General features: G+C 43.0%; 1 protein-coding gene across 1 annotated transcript; it reads right to left on the reverse strand.

Annotated features, from left to right (window-relative positions):
- Positions 1 to 2251: 2251 nt before the first annotated feature.
- On the reverse strand, positions 2252 to 3365 carry LOC121566583 (E3 SUMO-protein ligase ZBED1-like). Its single transcript, XM_041876570.2, has 2 exons — positions 2867 to 3365; positions 2252 to 2782 (listed from the first exon to the last, which is right to left on the reverse strand). The coding sequence occupies exons 1-2, from the start codon at positions 3317 to 3319 to the stop codon at positions 2381 to 2383; spliced, it is 855 nt and encodes a 284-aa protein (XP_041732504.2). The 5' UTR covers positions 3320 to 3365; the 3' UTR covers positions 2252 to 2380.
- Between the last annotated feature and the right edge of the window lie 19377 nt (positions 3366 to 22742).

The raw sequence follows: 22742 nt of genomic DNA on the forward strand, positions 1-22742 counted from the left end.
TCCAATTTAGCCATGTGCAGAGTCAATGTCACGTTTGCCTCGTCAAGCTGAAAGCTATTGTAAACAATGCATTCGGAAAGTATTCAGACCCCTTGACTTTTTCCAGATTTTGTTACGTTACAGCCTTATTCTGAAATGGATTGAATTATTTTTTTCCCTCATCAATCTACACAGAATACCCCATAATGACAAAGCGAAAACATAAGTATTCAGAACCTTTGCTATGAGACTCAAAATTGAGCTCAGGTGCATCCTGTTTCCATTGATCATCCTTTAGATGTTTCAACAACTTGATTGGAGTCCACCTGTGGTAAATTCAATTGATTGGACATGATTTGGAAAGGCACACACCTGTCTATATAAGGTCCCACAGTTGACAGTGCATGTCAGAGCAAGAACCAAGCCATGAGGTCGAAGGAGTTGTCCGTAGAGCTCCGAGACAGGATTGTGTCGAGGTACAGATCTGGGGAAGGTACCAAAAAAATTCTGCAGCATTGAAGGTTCCCATGAACACAGTGGCCTCCATCATTCTTAAATATAAAAAGTTTGGAATCACCAAGACTCTTCCTAGAGCTGGCAGCCCCGCCAAACTGAGCAATCAGGGGAGAAGGGCCTTGGTCAGGGAGGTGACCAAGAACCCGATGGTCACTCTGATGGAGCTCCAGAGTTCTTCTGTGGAGGTGGGAGAACCTTCCAGAAGGACAACCATCTCTGCAGCACTCCACCAATCAGGCCTTTATGGTAGAGTGGCCAGACGGAAGCCACTCCTCAGTAAAGGGCACGACAGCCCGCTTGGAGTTTGCCAAAAGGCACCTAAATGACTCTCAGACCATGAGAAACAAGATTCTCTGGTCTAATGAAACCAAAATTAAACTCTTTTGGCTGAATGCCAAGCGTCACGTCTGGAGGAAACCTGGCACCATCCCTACGGTGAAGCATGGTGGTGGCAGCATCATGCTGTGGGGATCCTTTTCAGCATCAGGGAATGGGAGAGTAGTCAGGATTGAGGGGAAAGATGAACACCGCAAAGTACAGAGATCCTTGATGAAACCTGCTCCAGAGCGCTCAGGACCTCCGACTGGGGCAAAGGTTTTACCTTCCAACAGGACAACGACCCTAAGCACACAGCCAAGACAACGCAGGGGTGGAATATGGTCTGGGTAAAGCATATTATAATTAGTCTCTGACATCCCTGACCTAGGGAAACAGCACGTGGCCTGGGTAAAGTGGGGGGTTAAGGCCAATCCAGAGATCACTGGGGTTTTTTGTTGGTGTGGGCATGCGCTTGGGCGGACTCAGATCTTTTGGAGCAATATGCACCTGTTGGTAACATGATACCCTCACCGTTCCATGTGTGCCTAGACCCCCGAATAGCAATATTCACAATGGGGATAGCAGTGACTCTCCATTTGGGATAAAAGCAAAAAATAATCCTGTTGAAAACATCACCACTGTTAGCTCATTTCAAAGAAATGGCATATTTGAATAATAGCTACATGTAATACAAGTTTAGGTTTGTATTAAATTTACATTGTTTTGTGCCAGTTGGCTGTAGGCTACTCCACTAGCAGCTTACCAGTTGGCTGTAGGCTACACCACTAGCAGCTTACCAGTTGGCTGTAGGCTACTCCACTAGCAGCTTGCCAGTTGGCTGTAGGCTACTCCACTAGCAGCTTGCCAGTTGGCTGTAGGCTACTCCACTAGCAGCTTGACAGTTGGCTGTAGGCTACTCTAAGGCTGAACGATTTTGGAAAATAATCTAATTGCGATTTTTTGCCCCCAATATTGCGATTGCGATTTAATATGCGATTTAATTTATTTATCCTTTTTCCCCTACAAAACATAATGAATGATTTAAATATGACCAACACAATAGTATATACATTTAGTGTGAAATGTTCTTTCCCATAGGCTGGGTCTATTTGTTAGAATTAAATTCAAACATGTATGACTTGAAATAAATGACATTTTTATTGAACTGCTCATTACAGAAACATCTGTGGCTTTGCCACTGTGCATTTAAATAATTTAAACAAAGGCATGAACTTTGTAAACACTGTGTGCAAAAGGTAGTCTTAAGAAAAAAATAATTTTAAATTGTATGTATCTTACTGCTCCCAAGTCAGTAACATTTCACACAACTGAAACAAGGAATTTGCTTTGAAAATATTTTGTAAAATCAAAGTAAATAAAGTTATAAATAAAAAATGAGAAATGCACTTTTAATTTAGACAAACTATTTTTTATAAACGATTTGAATATTATAATATAAAATAGATGAGCCTCACTTATCTCAAGTACACAACAATAACACACCACACAGACTAAAGTTCACTACGAGTATGGCACTGCCAGCCATACTTATCCAACAGTTCTGTTCTCAGTGGCTCACAGGTTTTTTTGCTAAGAAAACCAGAATATTGACTTTTTCTGGCTTCAAGGATGAGCGAGTGCAAGTCACAATATTCCCTCCTGTGCTAAAAAGACGCTCTGAGGGAGCGCTTGTAGCAGGTACACAAAGATACTTGCGTGCCATGGTGCACAACTGTGGGTAGCTGATCTTGTGCACCCTCCACCAAGCCAATGGATCATCTTCTCCATCAATGGTAGGAGTCATCAGGTAATTGTTTATCTCTGCCTCTGCGACATCTTCAAGATTTACAGGCAAAGAAGGAGAGGCTGAACTGGTCTTGAAAAAACTGCCAAGAGACCTCTTCGTCTTTTCCCCCAAGGACTGTGCACTTTGAGGCATCTGAACAGTTTCAGTACGAGACCTCTTCTCCTATTAGATGAAAACAACAGCCATTAGTTTTCCAGTTAGATTTTACAGAAAATTTTTGTTTTTGTGAAATACATAATTATTTACCCAATGATATGTACGTTGTGCCAAGTCTACTATCTCTGTCTTCAGACGAGTCTTGATAGCAGGGATGTTGTCTGTACTGATGTACTGTATTTTGAACCTAGGGTCCAGGAAACAGGCAACATCCAAAAGCTCCTGGATGTTTGGGTCTCCATATTTGTTATTGAGGTATGCTAGGACTTTGGTTTTTATTGATTTAGTCAGGTCAGTGTCCTCAGCATCTTCAGCCAGGACTGATGTGGCAAAAAGGTGGAGAACTGGCTTGAGGTAGGAGATGCTTACATACTCCTCTCCAGAAAGAGCATCAGTAAACTCCAGTAGAGGATGCAGTGCCTTGTGAATCGACTCCAACACGTCAATATCCTGCCAGGTTGGGATAAGGGAGCGTGCATATCGATCTCCAGACAATACCTGAGAAATGGCTTTGGCCTGTTCAAGCACTCTGGCAATCATCATTTCTTTAGAACCCCATCTTGTTGGGCACTCCGTTATGAGGTTGTGCTCAGGGGAGTTTGAGCTCTCTCTGTGCCTCCGTCAGGGCTGCTTTCTTCTTCCAACTGTGGGAAAAGTGCCCCACCAGCTTCCTGCACAGTGCTGTTGCCCTTGACACTCTGTCATCTTTGAGTGCATTTTCTAAAAGAAATAAAAAGTAGTGTATTACACACAATTTGAGTTTTGATACAAGGCTCTCACTATTACACACTCAAATTAGCTGTAATTCTGAAATACACACATCCACAACACATCCTCTCTCTCTCTCTCAATTCAAAGGGTCTTTATTTGCATGTCAATTCTCTCTCTCTCTCTCTCTCATAAACACTAAAAAAACATGTAAAAAACAAAAACAAGAAAATAAAAAAAATGCAGGTGGGCATTCCACCACAGACAGACATATGATATAAGCAAGTAAAATGAATTTACATATTAGAAAAGGAGTGGAAGTATGAATTTATTTAATCCCATCCGATTTATATAATATCATTTATATATATTTGTATATTCAGCTTTACTAATCGACGCATCTCTCTCTCTCGCACTCGCGCACACACACACACACACACACACACACACACACACACACACACACACACACACACACACACACACACACACGATAACTTACCAATGGCAAGATGTAATCTGTGGCCAAAACATTGGAGCCTCGTCCATTCATTAAGCCGCGCAGCAAGCACCATATTCGACGCGTTGTCCGTCGTGATGCAGACGTGATTCTCCTCGTGGAGATCCCAGCTGACAAGCCCTTCTCTCAGGCCGGCTGCAATATTTTCCCCTGTGTGATCGTCTGGGAAGTAGGTAGTTTGTAGGCAGCGAGCTCGGAGGTTGAAATCTTCATCAATAAAATGGACTGTAAGACTCTGGTACGGCTCAGCTGTGCGGCTTGACCACATATCAGTAGTGCTAGCAAAAAACTCCACCGTTTTAAGTTCCGCGGCGACTTTCTCTTTGCACTTTTTGTACAGCTCCGGTATGGCAGTCTGACTGAAGTATGTGCGGGAGGGTATACTGTAACGTTTATCAAGCGTATGTATTAATGCCATGAACCCAGGCTTGGTCACCGTGCTGAGAGGCATCATATCTTTGGCTATGAACTCGGTTATTGTCCGAGTGATTTCTCCGTGCCGTTTTGAATTACGTTCATACGGAGTGACACTTTCGAACATTTCTGTCAGTGATCCCTGTCTTGAGGTATTTGGCTTGTCTCGCGCACTGATGCTCGGCATTTTGGTCATACAACTGTCATGCATTGATTTGTGGTATTTTTTTAAGTGCTGAAACAGGTTTGTAGTGTTACCCCGTGAAGTAGCAATCGGAGCACGGCATGCTCTGCACAACACCTGACGCTGCTCAGCATCTTCTTTTTTAAAACCAAAATAGTTCCACACCACCGACGTGCTGTTCCTCTTCGATATTAAAGTATCAGCTGTGTCAGTTTCTGACTGTTCCGTCGAGCAAGAGGCCATTGCGCTGGACAGCATGAAAAGTCGCGTCACGTGACCACCTCAAATCGCGCACGTTGCGATTAGAAAATCGCGTTCAGTCAAATCGCGATATTATCGCGAATGCAATTAATCGTTCAGCCCTAGGCTACTCCACTAACAGCTTACCAGTTGGCTGTAGGCTACTCCACTAGCAGCTTGCCAGTTGGCTGTAGGCTACTCCACTAGCAGCTTACCAGTTGGCTGTAGGCTACTCCACTAGCAGCTTGCCAGTTGGCTGTAGGCTACTCCACTAGCAGCTTACCAGTTGGCTGTAGGCTACTCCACTAGCAGCTTGCCAGTTGGCTGTAGGCTATTCCACTAGCAGCTTACCAGTTGGCTGTAGGCTACTCCACTAGCAGCTTGTCAGTTGGCTGTAGGCTACTCTACTAGCAGCTTGCCAGTTGGCTGTAGGCTACTCTACTAGCAGCTTGCCAGTTGGCTGTAGGCTACTCTACTAGCAGCTTGCCAGTTGGCTGTAGGCTACTCCACTAGCAGCTTGCCAGTTGGCTGTAGGCTACTCTACTAGCAGCTTGCCAGTTGGCTGTAGGCAGGCTACTCCACTAGTAGCTTACCAGTTGGCTGTAGGCAGGCTACTCCACTAGCAGCTTGCCAGTTGGCTGTAGGCTACTCCACTAGCAGCTTACCAGTTGGCTGTAGGCAGGCTACTCCACTAGCAGCATACCAGTTGGCTGTAGGCTACTCTACTAGCAGCGTACCAGTTGGCTGTAGGCTACTCTACTAGCACCTTGCCAGTTGGCTGTAGGCTACTCTACTAGCAGCTTGCCAGTTGGCTGTAGGCTACTCCACTAGCAGCTTGCCAGTTGGCTGTAGGCTACTCCACTAGCAGCTTGCCAGTTGGCTATAGGCTACTCCACTAGCAGCTTACTAGTTGGCTGTAGGCTACTCCACTAGCAGCTTGCCAGTTGGCTGTAGGCTACTCCACTAGCAGCTTGCCAGTTGGCTGTAGGCTACTCTACTAGCAGCTTGCCAGTTGGCTGTAGGCTACTCCACTAGCAGCTTGCCAGTTGGCTGTAGGCTACTCCATTTGCAGCTTGCCAGTTGGCTGTAGGCTACTCCACTAGCAGCTTGCCAGTCGGCTGTAGGCTACTCCACAAGCAGCTTGCCAGTTCTAGCAGCTTGCCAGTTGGCTGTAGGCTACTCCACTAGCAGCTTGCCAGTTGCCGATTTATTGTGAATAGTCACATGTACAGGGTTGCAGGTCATTATTGTGAATAGTCACATGTACAGGGTTGCAGGTGGTCATTATTGGAGATTATTGTGAATAGTCACATGTACAGTGTTGCAGGTGGTCATTATTGGAGATTATTGTGAATAGTCACATGTACAGGGTTGCAGGTGGTCATTATTGGGGATTATTGTGAACATCTTTGATGTGTCTGGGTGGCTTAATACCCCATACACAACATCATCATTATTAACAGAGGAAGGGTTAGTCATTCAAAAAAATCATGTTAACCGCTATTATTTTACAGTCCATATCACTTATTAAGTGATTTCTTACCACCAACTTTACTTATGAACTAATTTAGGCTTACCTAAACAAAGGGGGTGAATACTTATGCAATGACTATATTTTAGTTATTTGTTTGTACAAATTTGTAGAAGTTTGTTTTCACTTTCACATTATGGAGTATTTTGTGTAGATCAATTACAAAAAATTATAATCAAATCTATTTCAATCCCACTTGGTAAAACAAAATGTGAAAGAAGTTATAGTGGGTGTAGACTTTCCATAGGAACTGTATAGCCTAATAATATTTAGGAAGTTAATTTCTTTGGGAAGATAACTGCCTGTGCTTCTCCGTCCATTCATATATAGACTACTCTATTTAATTGAGACCATACGCTCACCTAATCTGGCACGCCCAACTAGGAGAGGAGATGAGAGGTATGGCTGCCGAACTAGGAGAGGAGAGGTATGGCTGCTGAACTAGGAGAGGAGAGGTATGGCTGCTGAACTAGGAGAGGAGAGGTATGGCTGCTGAACTAGGAGAGGAGAGGTATGGCTGCCGAACTAGGAGAGGAGAGGTATGGCTGCTGAACTAGGACAGGAGAGGTATGGCTGCTGAACTAGGAGAGGAGAGGTATGGCTGCTGAACTAGGAGAGGAGAGGTATGGCTGCTGAACTAGGAGAGGAGAGGTATGGCTGCTGAACTAGGAAAGGAGAGGTATGGCTGCTGAACTAGGAGAGGAGAGGTATGGCTGCTGAACTTGAAGCAGTAAGAAAGATGAGCGGTCCGTTGCACTTTCTCTTGACCTACGTTTTGCACGTAGGATATAGCCTGTCTTTTAGGAGCGGGAATATTTTCAGTCAGAGACAAATAAATTGATAATTAATATATATTGAGAAGGAGAAGACTCGACGCTCGCTCCCCATGTTGCGCCTTTTGCTTTATATTGATAATCACATTTTGGGATTTCACCTCGACTCACATTGGTTGAGCGTCCCCACCTTCTTTCTATTAACAGACACTGTAGTAAACTATAGCCTAATTATATTTAAGTGAATTTCCTTGGAAAGATAACTGCCACGTGATTTATTCTCCCATTCATAGGTAGGCTAGTGTGTGAATAATATGACAGAGGTGCTTTTAGTACAATAGCTAGGCTAACGCATACACAGCAGAAAGACACCGTTGACAAGTATATTTATCACAACGTTTTCTGTCTGACCGCCCGCAACATGAAAAATACGGACCGCGCTACAATGATCTCTGTCGGAGCCCGCAGCCCTCTACCTCCAAACGTCTTTGTTGTACCATTTGAAAGTGGAAAAAAATATATACAGTACCGGTCAAAAGTTTGGACACACCTACTCATTCAAGGGTTTTTATTTATTTTTAATATTTTTTACATTGTAGAATAATAGTGAAGACATCTAAACTATGAAATAACATATATTTTATATTTGAGGTTCTTCAAATAGCCACCCTTTGCCTTGATGACAGCTTTGCACACTCTTGGCATTCTCTCAACCATCTTCATGAGGTAGTCACCTGGAATATATTTTGATTAGTTTAACACTTTGTTGGTTACAACATGATTCCATATGTGTTATTTCATAGTTTGGATGTTATTACATTTTAGTACATTTGTCAGCCAAAACATGACACCCGCCCTTTTTTTATGTGTTCTATCGCAAACTGTCATCAACATGAAGCTTTCCAACGTAACATCAACTATCCAATCAAAGCCACATTGACATTTTAAATTAGCATCAATTACAAAAAATTCCAATTTAATAAATGTAGTAGTATGCGCTCCAGCAGGTATATCTCACTGGTCATTCCCAAAGCCAACACCTCCTTTGGCCCCCATTCCTTCCAGTTCTCTGCTGCCAATGACTGGAACGAACTGCAAAAATCTCTGAAGCTGGAGACTCTTATCTCCCTCACTAACTTTAAGCATCAGTTGTCAGAGCACTTTACCGATCACTGCACCTGTACACAGCCCATCTGAAATTAGCCCACCCAACTACCTCATCCCCATATTGTTATTTATTTTGCTCATTTGCACCCCAGTATCTCTATTTGCACATCATCTATCATTCCAGTGTTAATACTAATTGAAATTATTTTGCACTATGGCCTATTTATTGCCTTACCTCCATAACTTGCTACATTTGCACACACTGTATATATATTTTCTGTTGTATTTTTGACTTTATGTTTTGTTTTACCCCATATGTAGCTCTGTGTTGTTGTTTTTAATCACACTGCTTTGCTTTATCTTGGCCAGGTCGCAGTTGTAAATGAGAACTTGTTCTCAACTGGCTTACCTGGTTAAATAAACGTTAAATAAAATAAATAAATACAAATTATTTGTATGTTGGCCGAATCCCAACGTTTCAGTTGAACGGAAGTGAAGGCGGAGCCTGGCTCTTTTCTCTTGTGACTTTACGCTCCTTGCAGAGTAGAACACCAGACAACATGATTGAAGTATTGGAGTATTATTTGTATGTTAGCGGAAGTCCTATTTTTCAGTCGAACACATTTTGTCTTGTGACTTTAGGCAGAGATTCACATGTTGAAATATAACGTCTCGGTCCTCTACCTCCCTGATCTAAAAGGTCCGTAGACTAGAGATAAACATCTAGTTAACTTCGCCTGAATTCTGCAATCGACCATAAACACACGTTTCTACAATGAATCAGGTGAGTTTAGATTAATTTAATCATTTTTATAACAGGTCTTTGTGGCCTACTTCCTGCTTGTACACTGCGCGCATTTAATGGTCCTTGACTTTTGGAAAATCATTTGTGTAGTTTAGCTGGTTACTCGTAGCCAGGCCCGGCGGCAGGATGAACTCGGCACGGGGCAACAGAAATGACAAAGGGGCCACAACTATTTTCGCTTGCTGATAACACAGGATGGATAATAATCGATAGTACATTTACCCACAATGTATTTGCAGCCACGCACGGCTGTCTTGCAGCAAGAATACAGGCTATTGCACCGCTTTACAAACATGGACAATTCATAAATAGCAAGTCATGACAACGCGACACAGCTACAAGCACAATACCCAACAATCCAATGCAAAACAGTTGCTAATTACCGTAATAACACTTCCTCATGCCAATAAAATGCATTTCCAATCGCGGACAGCAAACAATAATGCACTACCAATGACTTATCGGTACAATGCAGCTAGTTGGAATTTACCAGTTGGCTGTAGGCTACTCCACTAGCAGCTTGCCAGTTGGCTGTAGGCTACTCCACTAGCAGCTTACCAGTTGGCTGTAGGCTACTCCACTAGCAGCTTGCCAGTTGGCTGTAGGCTACTCCACTAGCAGCTTACCAGTTGGCTGTAGGCTACTCCACTAGCAGCTTGCCAGTTGGCTGTAGGCTACTCCACTAGCAGCTTACCAGTTGTCTGTAGGCTACTCCACTAGCAGCTTGCCAGTTGGCTGTAGGCTACTCCACTAGCAGCTTGCTAAAAACTGTAAGCAAGCTAGCCTTTTAGCTTCCCACAGATTTAGATGTGGCTTAGTGTTGTAGGTTACGGTCTTGCTGAAAGGTGAGTTCCTCTCCCAGTGTCTGGTGTAAAGCAGACTGAAGCAGTCTTTCCTCTAGGATCTCCCGTTTCGTTTCATCCTGTAAAACTCCCCAGTCTTTGACGATGTCAAGCATTCCTTTACCATGATGCAGCCATCACCATGCTTGAAAATAAGGAGGCAGTTACTCAGTGATGTTATGTTGGATTTGACCCAAACTTAAGGCTTTGCATTTAGGCCCAAAAAGTGTATTCATTTGCCCTGTAAATTTTTTAGCGGTATTACTTTAGTGCCTTGTTGCAAACAAGATCTGGAATATTTATATTCTCCTTTCACTCTGTCATTTAGGTCATTATTGGGGATTATTGTGAACAGTCACATGTACAGGGTTGCAGGTGGTCACTGTGGTCTAAGGCACTGCATCGCACTGCACTGCACTGCGTCGTCCAGGGTAGGGGAGGGAATGGCCGGCAGGGATGTAGCTCAGTTGGTAGAGCATGGCGTTTGCAACGGCAGGGATGTGAGTTCGATTCCCATGGGGGGCCAGTATGAAAGACTAGTCACATGTACAGGGTTGCAGGTCATTATTGTGGATTATTGTGAATAGTCAAATGTACAGGGTTGCAGGTGGTCATTTTATGGGATTATTGTGAATAGTCACATATACAGGGTTGCAGGTGGTCATTATTGTGAATAGTCACATGTACAGGGTTGCAGGTGGTCAATATTGTGGTTTATTACGAATAGTCACATGTACAGGGTTACAGGTGGTCATTATTCTTGATTTTTGAGAATAGTCACATGTACAGGGTTGCAGGGTGTCATTATTGTGGATTATTGCGAATTGTCACATGTACATGGTTGCAGGTGGTCATTATTGGTTATTATTATGAATAGTCACATGTTCAGGGTTGCGGGTGGTCATTATTGTTGATTATTGTGAATAGTCACATGTACAGGGTTGCAGGTTTGTCATTATTGTGGATTACTGTGAATAGTCACATGTACTGGGTTGCAGGTGATCATTGTAGATTATTGCGAATAGTCACATGTGCAGGGTTGCAGGTCGTCATTATTGTTGATTTTTGGGAATAGTCACATGTACAGGTTTGCAGGTGGTCATTATTGTGAATTATCACATGTACAGGGTTGCATGTTTGTCATTATTGTGGATGATTAAGAATAGTTACATGTACAGGGTTGCAGGTGGTCATTATTGTTGATTTTTGGGAATAGTCACATGTACAGGGTTGCAGGTGGTCATTATTGTTGATTTTTGGGATCAGGGTCAGGGAATAGTCACATGTACAGGGTTGCAGGTGGTCATTATTGGGGATTACTGTGAATGGTCACATGAACTGGGGATTAGGTGATTGGGGATTACTGTGAATAGTCACATGTACTGAGTTGCAGGTGGTCATTATAGCGAATAGTCACATGTACAGGGTTGCAAGTGGTCATTATTGGGGATAGTCACATGTGCAGGGTTGCAGGTTGTCATTATTGTTGATTTTTTTGGAAGAGTCACATGTACAGGGTTGCAGGTGGTCATTATTAGGGATTATTGCGAATAGTCACATGTACAGGGTTGCAGGTGGGCATTATTGGGGATTATTGGGAATGGTCACATGTACAGGGTTTCAGGTGATCATTATTGTGGATTATTTTGAATAGTCACATGTACAGGGTTGCAGGTGGTCATTATTGGGGATTATTGTGAACATCTTTGATCATTATTAACAGAGGAAGGGTAAGTCATTCAAAAAAATCAAGTTAACCGCTATTATTTTACAGTCCATATCAATTATGTGGTTTTTTTAACACCAACTTTACTAATGGACTAATTTAGGCTTACCTAAACAATGACTATATTTTAGTTATTTATTTGGATTTGTTTGTACAAATTTGTCGAATTTTGTTTTAACTTTCACATTATTTTGTGTAGATGAATTACGAAAAATTATAATCAAATCTATTTCAATCCCACTTTTTAAAGCAACAAAATGTGAAAAAAGTTATAGTGGGTGTAGACTTTCCATAGGAACTGTATAGCCTAATAATATTTAGGAAGTTAATTTCCTTGGGAAGATAACTGCCTGTGCTTCTTCGTCCATTCATATATAGCCTACTCTATTTAATTGAGACCATACACTCACCTGATCTGGCACGCCCAACTAGGAGAGGAGAGCCCTTGTAGCTCAGTTGTGGGTTCGATTCCCAGGGGGAGCCAGTATGAAAAAAAAATTATGCACTCACCAACTCTAAGTCGCTCTGGATAAGTGTCTGCTAAATGACTGAAATGTAAAATGAGAGGTATGGCTTCTGAACTAGGAGAGGTATGGCTGCTGTACTAGGAGAGGAGGTGTCACTGCTGAACTAGGAGAGGAGAGGTACAGTGGGGGAAAAAAGTATTTAGTCAGCCACCAATTGTGCAAGTTCTCCCACTTAAAAAGATGAGAGAGGCCTGTAATTTTCATTATAGGTACACGTCAACTATGACCGACAAAATGAGAATTTTTTCCAGAAAATCACATTGTAGGATTTTTAATGCATTTATTTGCAAATTATGGTGGAAAAAAAGTATTTGGTCACCTACAAACAAGCAAGATTTCAGGCTCTCACAGACCTGTAACTTCTTCTTTAAGAGGCTCGTCTGTCCTCCACTCGTTACCTGTATTAATGGCACCTGTTTGAACTTGTTATCAGTATAAAAGACACCTGTCCACGACCTCAAACAGTCACACTCCAAACTCCACTATGGCCAAGACCAAAGAGCTGTCAAAGGACACCAGAAACAAAATTGTAGACCTGCACCAGGCTGGGAAGACTGAATCTGCAATAGGTAAGCAGCTTGGTTTGAAGAAATCAACTGTGGGAGCAATTATTAGGAAATGGAAGACATACAAGACCACTGATAATCTCCCTCGATCTGGGGCTCCACGCAAGATCTCACCCCGTGGGGTCAATATGATCACAAGAACGGTGAGCAAAAATTCCAGAACCACACGGGGGACCTAGTGAATGACCTGCAGAGAGCTGGGACCAAAGTAACAAAGCCTACCATCAGTAACACACTACGCCACCAGGGACTCAAATCCTGCAGTGCAAGACGTGTCCCCCTGCTTAAGCCAGTACATGTCCAGGCCCGTCTGAAGTTTGCTAGAGTGCATTTGGATGATCCAGAAGAGGATTGGGAGAATGTCATATGGTCAGATGAAACCAAAATAGAACGTTTTGGTAAAAACTCAACTCGTCGTGTTTTGAGGACAAAGAATGCTGAGTTGCATCCAAACACCATACCTACTGTGAAGCATGGGGGTGGAAACATCATGCTTTGGGGCTGTTTTTCTGCAAAGGGACCAGGACGATTGATCCGTTTAAAGGCAAGAATGAATGGGGCCATTAATCGTGAGATTTTGAGTGAAAACCTTCCATCAGCAAGGGCATTGAAGATGAAACATGGCTGGGTCTTTCAGCATGACAATGATCCCAAACACACCGCCCGGGCAATGAAGGAGTGGCTTCGTAAGAAGAATTTCAAGGTCCTGTAGTGGCCTAGCCAGTCTCCATATCTCAACCCCATAGAAAATCTTTGGAGGGAGTTGAAAGTCCGTGTTGCCCAGCGACAGCCCCAAAACATCACTGCTCTAGAGGAGATCAGTCGTAAATGTAAATGTAATGTAAATTAGATCTGCATGGAGGAATGGGCCAAAATACCAGCAACAGTCTGTGAAAACCTTGTGAAGACTTACAGAAAACGTTTGACCTGTGTCATTGCCAACAAAGGGTATATAACAAAGTATTGAGAAACTTTTGTTATTGACCAAATACTTATTTTCCACCATAATTTGCAAATAAATTCATTAAAAATCCTACAATGTGATTTCCTGGAAAAGAAATTCTCATTTTGTCTGTCATAGTTGACGTGTACCTATGATGACCATTACAGGCCTCTCTCATCTTTTTAAGTGGGAGAACTTGCACAATTGGTGGCTGACTAAATACTTTTTCGCCCCACTGAATGGCTGCTGAACTAGGAGATGAGAGGCTGCTAAACTAGGACGGGAGAGGTATGGCTGCTGAACTAGGACGGGAGAGGTATGGCTGCTGAACTAGGACGGGAGAGGTATGGCTGCTGAACTAGGACGGGAGAGGTATGGCTGCTGAACTAGGACGGGAGAGGTATGGCTGCTGAACTAGGACGGGAGAGGTATGGCTGGAGAAGAGTCAACGCTAGCTCTCCATGTTGCGCCTTTTGCTTTATGATGATACGATTTTGGGATTTTAATGCGACTCACGTTGGTTGAGCACCCCCCAAATTATTTCTATTAACAGATACTGTAGTAAACTATAGCCTAATCATATTTAAGTTAATTTCCTTGGAAAGATAACTGCAACATGATTTATTCGCCCATGCATAGGTAGCCTGGTAGGCTAGTGTGTGAATAATTTGACAGAGGTGCTTTTAGTACAATAGCTAGGCTAACGCATACATAGCAGAAAGACACCGTTTCCAAATAATCTGCGGGGCAAGTATATTTATCACATTGTTTTCTGTCTGACCGCCCTCAACATGAAAAATACGGACCGCAGCCCGTACCTCCAAACGTCTTTGTTGTAACATTTGAAAGTGGAAAAAAATATACACTGCTCAAAGAAATAAAGGGAACACTAAAATAACACATCCTAGATCTGAATGAATGAAATAATCTAATTAAATACTTTTTTCTTTACATAGTTGAATGTGCTGACAACAAAATCACACAAAAATTATCAATGGAAATCAAATGTATCAACCCATGGAGGTCTGGATTTGGAGTCACCCTCAAAATTAAAGTAGAAAACCACGCTACAGGCTGATCCAACTTTGATGTAATGTCCTTAAAACAAGTCAAAATGAGGCTCAGTAGTGTGTGTGGCCTCCACGTGCCTGTATGACCTCCCTACAACGCCTGGGCATGCTCCTGATGAGGTGGCGGATGGTCTCCTGAGGGATCTCCTCCCAGAGCTGGACTAAAGCATCCGCCAACTCCTGGACAGTCTGTGGTGCAACGTGGCGTTGGTGGATGGAGCGAGACATGATGTCCCAGATGTGCTCAATTGGATTCAGGTCTGGGGAACAGGCGAGCCAGTCCATAGCATCAATGCCTTCCTCTTGCAGGAACTGCTGACACACTCCAGCCACATGAGGTCTAGCATTGTCTTGCATTAGGAGGAACCCAGGGCCAACCGCACCAGCATATGGTCTCACAAGGGGTCTGAGGATCTCATCTCGGTACCTAATGGCAGTCAGGCTACCTCTGGCGAGCACATGGAGGGCTGTGCGGCCCCCCAAAGAAATGCCACCCCACACCATGACTGACCCACCTCCAAACCGGTCATGCTGGAGGATGTTGCAGGCAGCAGAACGTTCTCCACGACGTCTCCAGACTCTGTCATGTCTGTCACGTGCTCAGTGTGAACCTGCTTTCATCTGTGAAGAGCACAGGGCGCCAGTGGCGAATTTGCTAATCTTGGTGTTCTCTGGCAAATGCCAAACATCCTGCACGGTGTTGGGCTGTAAGCACAACCCCCACCTGTGGACGTCGGGCCCTCATACCACCCTCATGGAGTCTGTTTCTGACCGTTTGAGCAGACACATGCACATGTGTGGCCTGCTGGAGGTCATTTTGCATGGCTCTGGCAGTGCTCCTCCTGCTCCTCCTTGCACAAAGGCGGATTGTGGGTTGTTGCCCTCCTACGGCCTCCTCCACGTCTCCTGATGTACTGGCCTGTCTCCTGGTAGCGCCTCCATGCTCTGGACACTACGCTGACAGACACAGCAAACCTTCTTGCCACAGCTCGCATTGATGTGCCATCCTGGATGAGCTGCGCTACCTGAGCCACTGGTGTGGGTTGTAGACTCCGTCTCATGCTACCACTAGAGTGCATTCAGCATTCAAAAGTGACCAAAACATCAGCCAGGAAGCATAGGAACTGAGAAGTGGTCTGTGGTCAACACCTGCAAAACCAGTCTTTTTATTGGGGGTGTCTTGCTAATTGCCTATAATTTCCACCTGTTGTCTATTCCATTTGCACAACAGCATGTGAAATGTATTGTCAATCAGTGTTGCTTCCTACGTGGACAGTTTGATTTCACAGAAGTGTGATTGACTTGGAGTTACATTGTATTGTTTAAGTGTTCCCTTTATTTTTTTCAGCAGTGTATATACAGTACCAGTCAAAAGTTTGGACACCTGCACATTCAAGGGTATTTTACATTGTAGAATAATAATCATGTAGTAACCAAAAAAGTGTTAAACAAATCAAAAACATGTTATATTTGAGATTCTTCAATAGCCATCATTTGCCTTGATGAAAGCTTTGCGCACTCTTGGCATTCTCTCAACCAGCTTCATGAGGTAGTCATCTGGAATATATTTTGATTTGTTTAACACATTGTTGGTTACAACATGATTATTATTCTACAATGTAAAAACTAAAATAAAACCCTTGAATGAGTAGGTGTCCAAACTTTTGACTGGTACTGAATGTTATTACATTTTAGTAAATTTGTCAGCCAAAACATGAAACCCACCCTTTTTTTTCATGTGTTCTATCGCAAACTGTCATAAACAAAGCTTTCCAACGTAACATCAACTATCCAACTATCCAAAGCCACATTGACATTTTGAAATTAGCACATCAATTACAAAAAATTATAATTGAATATATTTAAATCCCACATTGTAACGTAACAAAATGTGAAAAAGGTTCAAGGGAGTGCAGACGTTCTAAAGGCAATGTATTATATTAGGTTAACATTTCAAAATAGTCTGATGCATATCCTGTAGATCAGATCAAATAGCCTGTAGATCAGATCAAATAGCCTGTAGATCAGATCAAGGAACGCTGTCTATACTTCCATCCCTTTTGTTATTGGCTGATTCCATCGCCAGCAATGGCCAAAAATATTCTTGGAATTCTCACATAGAAATGTAATTGGGGTCTAATATAAAAATAAGCTAAATCAATTTGCCCTTTTTCCCGATAGGAAATGTCCTATTGGTCTGAAGTGTAAGATATTGGATTCTCCCGTGGGAGCCCCGGGTTCATATCGTGCGTGTTACATACAGTTACAATATTTGAGCACTGCAAATCTGTGTAGCAAGCAGACTGTGTATTATTTTTAACATGCTGTGAAAGTAGTACTCACTTTTAGGAATGGGTAATCATTTACAAGTTGCAAGCTATATCATAAACCCATCGTTGAAAAACACTTTTTTGTTTGGTAACTTCCTGTTGTTCAACGGACCGGAATGAAGAAGCAGAGTTTGGGAAAAAATGTATTTGGTGTCCATTAAGTCTTAAACAGCAAGGGGGCATTGTTTCCACTCCGTTGTGGCCGTCCCCATTTAAATGCAAGACCTCATCATGCCATTGTTGTGTTGTTTTACCCTTAGTGTACTAACTTGAACTCCACTACCCTCTTTTGGGGATTTACAGGAAACACCTATCCCACCCCCCTCCTCCCTCTCCCTCCAACCCTTCTCCCCCCTCCCCCTCTTGGGGTCCCCAGGTCGTGCCTCTCCTGGTAACTTACTGCTGGGTCTGAAGAGGGTGTCTGTGCTGCTGGTCGACTGCAGGAAAACACCGGGACAGAGTGGGTTTATGCTCTTACATACATTTATTTTGGGACACTCCCTAGATGTCCTTAATTACCATTAAATACCTTCTTAAAATGTAGACTCATTAGAAGCACTCCTACCCCATTGGTTACATTGATGATTTTAACCCATCCAAAATGCTCAAATCCGATCACAAGAGTTTGGAAAGCTGGGCCTTGAACTAACTTCGATATGAAGAAGGAACCCTAACTGTCTGTCTTTGTTTCACAGGGGACAGCCCTAACCGTTGCTCTCTCAGTAGAAGGGGCTTATCATCTGGGGAGGCTAACCGACATCATGATGCTGAGGAGGCAGAGAAGAGTCTCTCCAGATCAGAACACCTCAAGAAACACCAGCAGAGACTTACAGGGAAGAAACCTCACTGCTGCTTTGACTGTGGAAAGAGTTTCACCTCTTCAGCAAAACTTAAAATGCACAAGAGAAAACACACAGGAGAGAAGCCTTACAGCTGTGATCAATGTGGGAAGAGATTCACTCGGTCAGGACACCTGGCTGAACACAAGAGAATACACACAGGAGAGAAGCCTTTTGGTTGTGATCAGTGTGGGAAGAGATTCACTCAGTCAGGACACCTGGCTTTACACAAGAGAATACACACAGGAGAGAAACCTTACCACTGCTCTGACTGTGGGATGAGCTTAACCACTTCAGGTGCACTTCTACTACACAAGAGAACACACACAGGAGAGAAGCCTTTTGGTTGTGATCAGTGTGGGAAGAGATTCACTCAGTCAGGACACCTGGCTTTACACAAGAGAATACACACAGGAGAGAAGCCTTTTGGTTGTGATCAGTGTGGTAAGAGATTCACTCGGTCAGGACACCTGGCTTTACACAAGAGAATACACACAGGAGAGAAGCCTTTTGGTTGTGATCAGTGTGGGAAGAGATTCACTCGGTCAGGACACCTGGCTTTACACAAGAGAATACACACAGGAGAGAAGCCTTTTGGTTGTGATCAGTGTGGGAAGAAATTCACTCATTCAGGAAGCCTGGATGGACACAAGAGAATACACACAGGAGAGAAGCCTTACCACTGCTCAGACTGTGGAATGAGCTTAACCACTTCACGTGGACTTCTACTACACAAGAGAACACACACAGGAGAGAAGCCTTTTGGTTGTGATCAGTGTGGGAAGAGATTCACTCAGTCAGGAAACCTGGCTGGACACAAGAGAATACACACAAGCGAAAAGCCTTACCACTGCTCTGACTGTGGAATGAGCTTCACCACTTCACGTGGACTTCTACTACACAAGAGAACACACACAGGAGAGAAACCTTATAGCTGTGATCAGTGTGGGAAGAGATTCACTCAGTCAGGAAGCCTGGCTTTACACAAGAGAAAACACCACACTGTTGGGTAACCTTTCCACTTTTGTTAGCTCAGTCCAGTTAATGGTAGACTAGTGTACACACACCGGAGAGAAGCCCTACAGGGTGAGTTTTGCCACCTCAAGCGTTCTTAATGTGGCCTTCCTTAGTGTAATTTGATGTACTGTCAACAAGGGGTCCACCCTCTGAAAACTTTAAATAACTATCCATTATTTCCAGATTTCTATTAATTGCAATGTGAGTGAAATAGTCTGTTTGAATGGTGTGGGCGTACGTACCCCAACAACAGAATGGTGTGGGTGTTTCCCAACAACAGGATTGGTCAGCTCAGAGAAAGCAGGGCGGTAGCTCCTCCCCCTCTCTCTGCAAGTCTATCGTTAGGGTTAAGGCAAGGGTCCGTTTAACATGTTGACTAGTTGGGATGTGGTCAGAAAAGTCCCTTAAGTCGCTGCCGTCCCACAGTCTGTTGACAGATGCTATGATACCAGTTAAGTATGTTCACCAGACATTACAGAAATGTTGGCAGGTAGATTTATTTGGTTTGCTTAGCGAGCAAGCTAGAGGGATCTGAAGACTGATAACAATGTCTGAGGACAATTCACCATCACCATGATCAACCCTGTCTACCAGCCAACTCACCATGATCAACCCCGTCTACCATCCAGCTCACCTTATTTTGAAATGACATGATATTGTTTGGCAGAATGAATACAGTGTAGTGAATATTTTCCCAAACTGCGTTACCCACTCCAGTCAGCAGATGACGATGTGAGTCTTTCAAGAGCTGTTTCCTCCAGTGGACAGGACGCTTTTTCAACAACAACACGGACTCATCAGCCGCCTCGGTAGCTTGCTAGCAAACAAACAAACCGCAAAGTTTGCTGCTTCAGTGTTTTTAGATATTTTTCTCAGATGTTACTATGGTATACTGAAGTATAATTACAAGCATTCCATAAGTGTCAAAGGCTTTTATTGACAATTACATGAAGTTTATGCAATGAGTTAATATTTGCAGTGTTGACCCTTCTATTTCAAGACCTCTGCAATGACATGCTGTCAATTAACTTCTGGGCCACATCCTGACTGATGGCAGCCCATTCTTGCCTAATCAATGCTTGGTGTTTGTCAGAATTTGTGGGATTAAGTTCTGGGGAGTTTCCTTGCCCATGGACCCAACAGTTCAATGTTTTGTTACCCGAGCCACTTGGTTATCACCTTTGCCTTATGGCAAGGTGCTCCATCATGCTGGAAAAGACATTGTTCGTCACCAAACTGTTCTTGGATGGTTGGGAGAAGTTGCTCTCAATTGTGAGTGAGCCCACTCCCTTGGCTGAGAAGCAACCCCACACATGAATGGTCTCAGGATGCTTTACTGTACGCATGACACAGGACTGATGGTAGCGCTCACCTTGTCTTCTCCGGACAAGCTTTTTTCCGGATGCCCCAAACAATCGGAAAGGGGATTCATCAGAGAAAATGACTTTACCCCAGTCCTCAGCAATTCAATCCCTGTACCTTTTGCAGAATATCAGTCTGTCCCTGATGTTTTTCCTGGAGAGTAGTGGCTTCCTCGCTGCCCTTCTTGACACCAGGCCATCCTCCAAAAGTCTTCGCCTCACTGTGCGTGCAGATACACTCACACCTGCCTGCTTCCATTCCTGAGCAAGCTCTGCACTGGTGTTGCCCCGATCCCGCAGCTGAATCAACTTTAGGAGACGGTCCTGGCGCTTCCTGGATTTTCTTAGGCGCCATGAAGCCTTCACAACAATTTAACCTCTCTCCTTGAAGTTCTTGATGATCCGATAAATGGTTGATTTAGGTGCAATCTTACTAGCAGCAATATCCTTGCCTGTGAAGCCCTTTTTGTGCAAAGCAATGATGACGGCACGTGTTTCCTTTCAGGTAACCATGGTTAACAGAGGAAGAACAATGATTTCAAGCACTACCCTCCTTTTTAAAGCTTCCAGTCTGTTATTCTAACTCAATCAGCATGACAGGGTGATCTCCAGCCTTGTCCTCATCAACACTCTCACCTTTGTTAACGAGAGAATCACTGACATGATGTCAGCTGGTCCTTTTGTGGCAGGGCTGAAATGCAGTGGAAATGTTTTTTGGGGATTAAGTTCATTTTCATGGCAAAATGCAATGAATTGCAATTCATCTGATCACTCTTCATAACAGTCTGGAGTATATACAAATTGCCATCGTAAAAACTGAGGCAGCAGACTTTGAAAATTAATATTTGGGTCATTCTCAACTTTTGACCACGACTGTATATTAACAGCAGGGTTTTAAACCCAGTCTGTGTGCTTACTAGTTATTACATGTCATATACAGTTGAAGTCGGAAGTTTACATACACTTAGGTTGGAGTCATTAAAAGTCGTTTTTCAACCACTCCTCAAATTTCTTGTTAACAAACTATAGTTATGGCAAGTCGGTTAGGACATCTACTTTGTGCGTGACACAAGTAATTTTTCCAACAATTGTTTACAGACAGATTATTTAACTTATAATTCACTATATCACAACTCCAGCAGGTCAGAAGTTTACATACACTATGTTGACTGTGGCTTTAAACAGCTTGGAAAATTCCAGAAAATGATGTCATGGTTTTAGAAGCTTCTGATAGGCTAATTGACATAATTTGAGTCAATTGGAGGTGTACCTGTGGATGTATTTCCAGGCCTGAGGGTGGATATCTGATTAACAGCAGTGAGTTTTAACTATCCCAAAGCCTAGGACCAAGAGGCATGGAGAGGCAGCCTTTAGTTACTATGCCTCCCAGCCTCTGGAATAGCCAGAGAACCTGAGGGGGAAGGAAACTGTGGCATTTTTAAAAATAGATCTTAAAACACACCTTTTTAGTGGTGCTTTTCCTCAGGGTGCTTTTTAGTCGTGCATTTTTTATTGTAATTCTTTAGTTTTTTTATCCTCTTATATTTGTGTAGTAAATATTTAGTTTTATTTTAATTGTTTTTATTAGTTTTTTTCCTGTGAAGCACATTGTGTTCAATTCCATGTCTGAAATGTGCTGTATAAATAAAGCTTGATTTGATTCTCTATGGTGTTATTAGGTCCCTAATATTGAGTTAGGCCTATAAGGTAAGATAGACTGATATGATTGAAATCTCTATGATGTTATTGAATTGAAACAACAAGACACTCAACCCCGTGGATTATTGTACAACTAATAGCTGTTCTCTAACATGACGAATAACACACAACTAACGTTGCTGGAGAGATTCAACCACAAAGACCAGGGAAGTTTTCCAATGCCTCGCAAGGAAGGGCACCTATGGGTAGACGACATTAAATATTCCTTCATTCATTACACTTTGGATGGTGTATCAATATAGCCAGCCTCTACAAAGATAGAGACATCCTTCCTAACTCAGTTGCCGGAGAGGAAGGAAACCATTCAGGGATTTCACAATGAGGCTAATGCTGACTTTTAAACAGTTACAGAGTTTAATGGCTGTGATAGGAGAAAACTGAGAATGGATCAACAACATTGTAGTTACTCCACAATACTAACCTAAATGACAGAGTGAAAAGAATGAAGCCTGTACATAATAAAAATATTCCAAAACATGCATCCTGTTTGCAACAAGGAACTAACGTAATAATGCAAAAAAATGTGGCAAAGCAATTCACTTTTTGTCCTGAATACAAAGTGTTATGTTAGGGGCAAATCCAATCGAACACATTACTGACTACCACTTTTCAAATGTTCAAGCTTAGTGGTGGCTGCATCATGTTATGGGTATGCTTGTAATCATTAAGGACTGGGGAGTTTTTCAGGATAAAAATAAATGGAATGGTGCTAAGCACAGGCAAAATCCTAGAGGAAAACCTGGT

This window comes from Coregonus clupeaformis, unplaced genomic scaffold (genome assembly GCF_020615455.1).
Source record: "Coregonus clupeaformis isolate EN_2021a unplaced genomic scaffold, ASM2061545v1 scaf1731, whole genome shotgun sequence".
Taxonomy (NCBI): domain Eukaryota; kingdom Metazoa; phylum Chordata; class Actinopteri; order Salmoniformes; family Salmonidae; genus Coregonus; species Coregonus clupeaformis.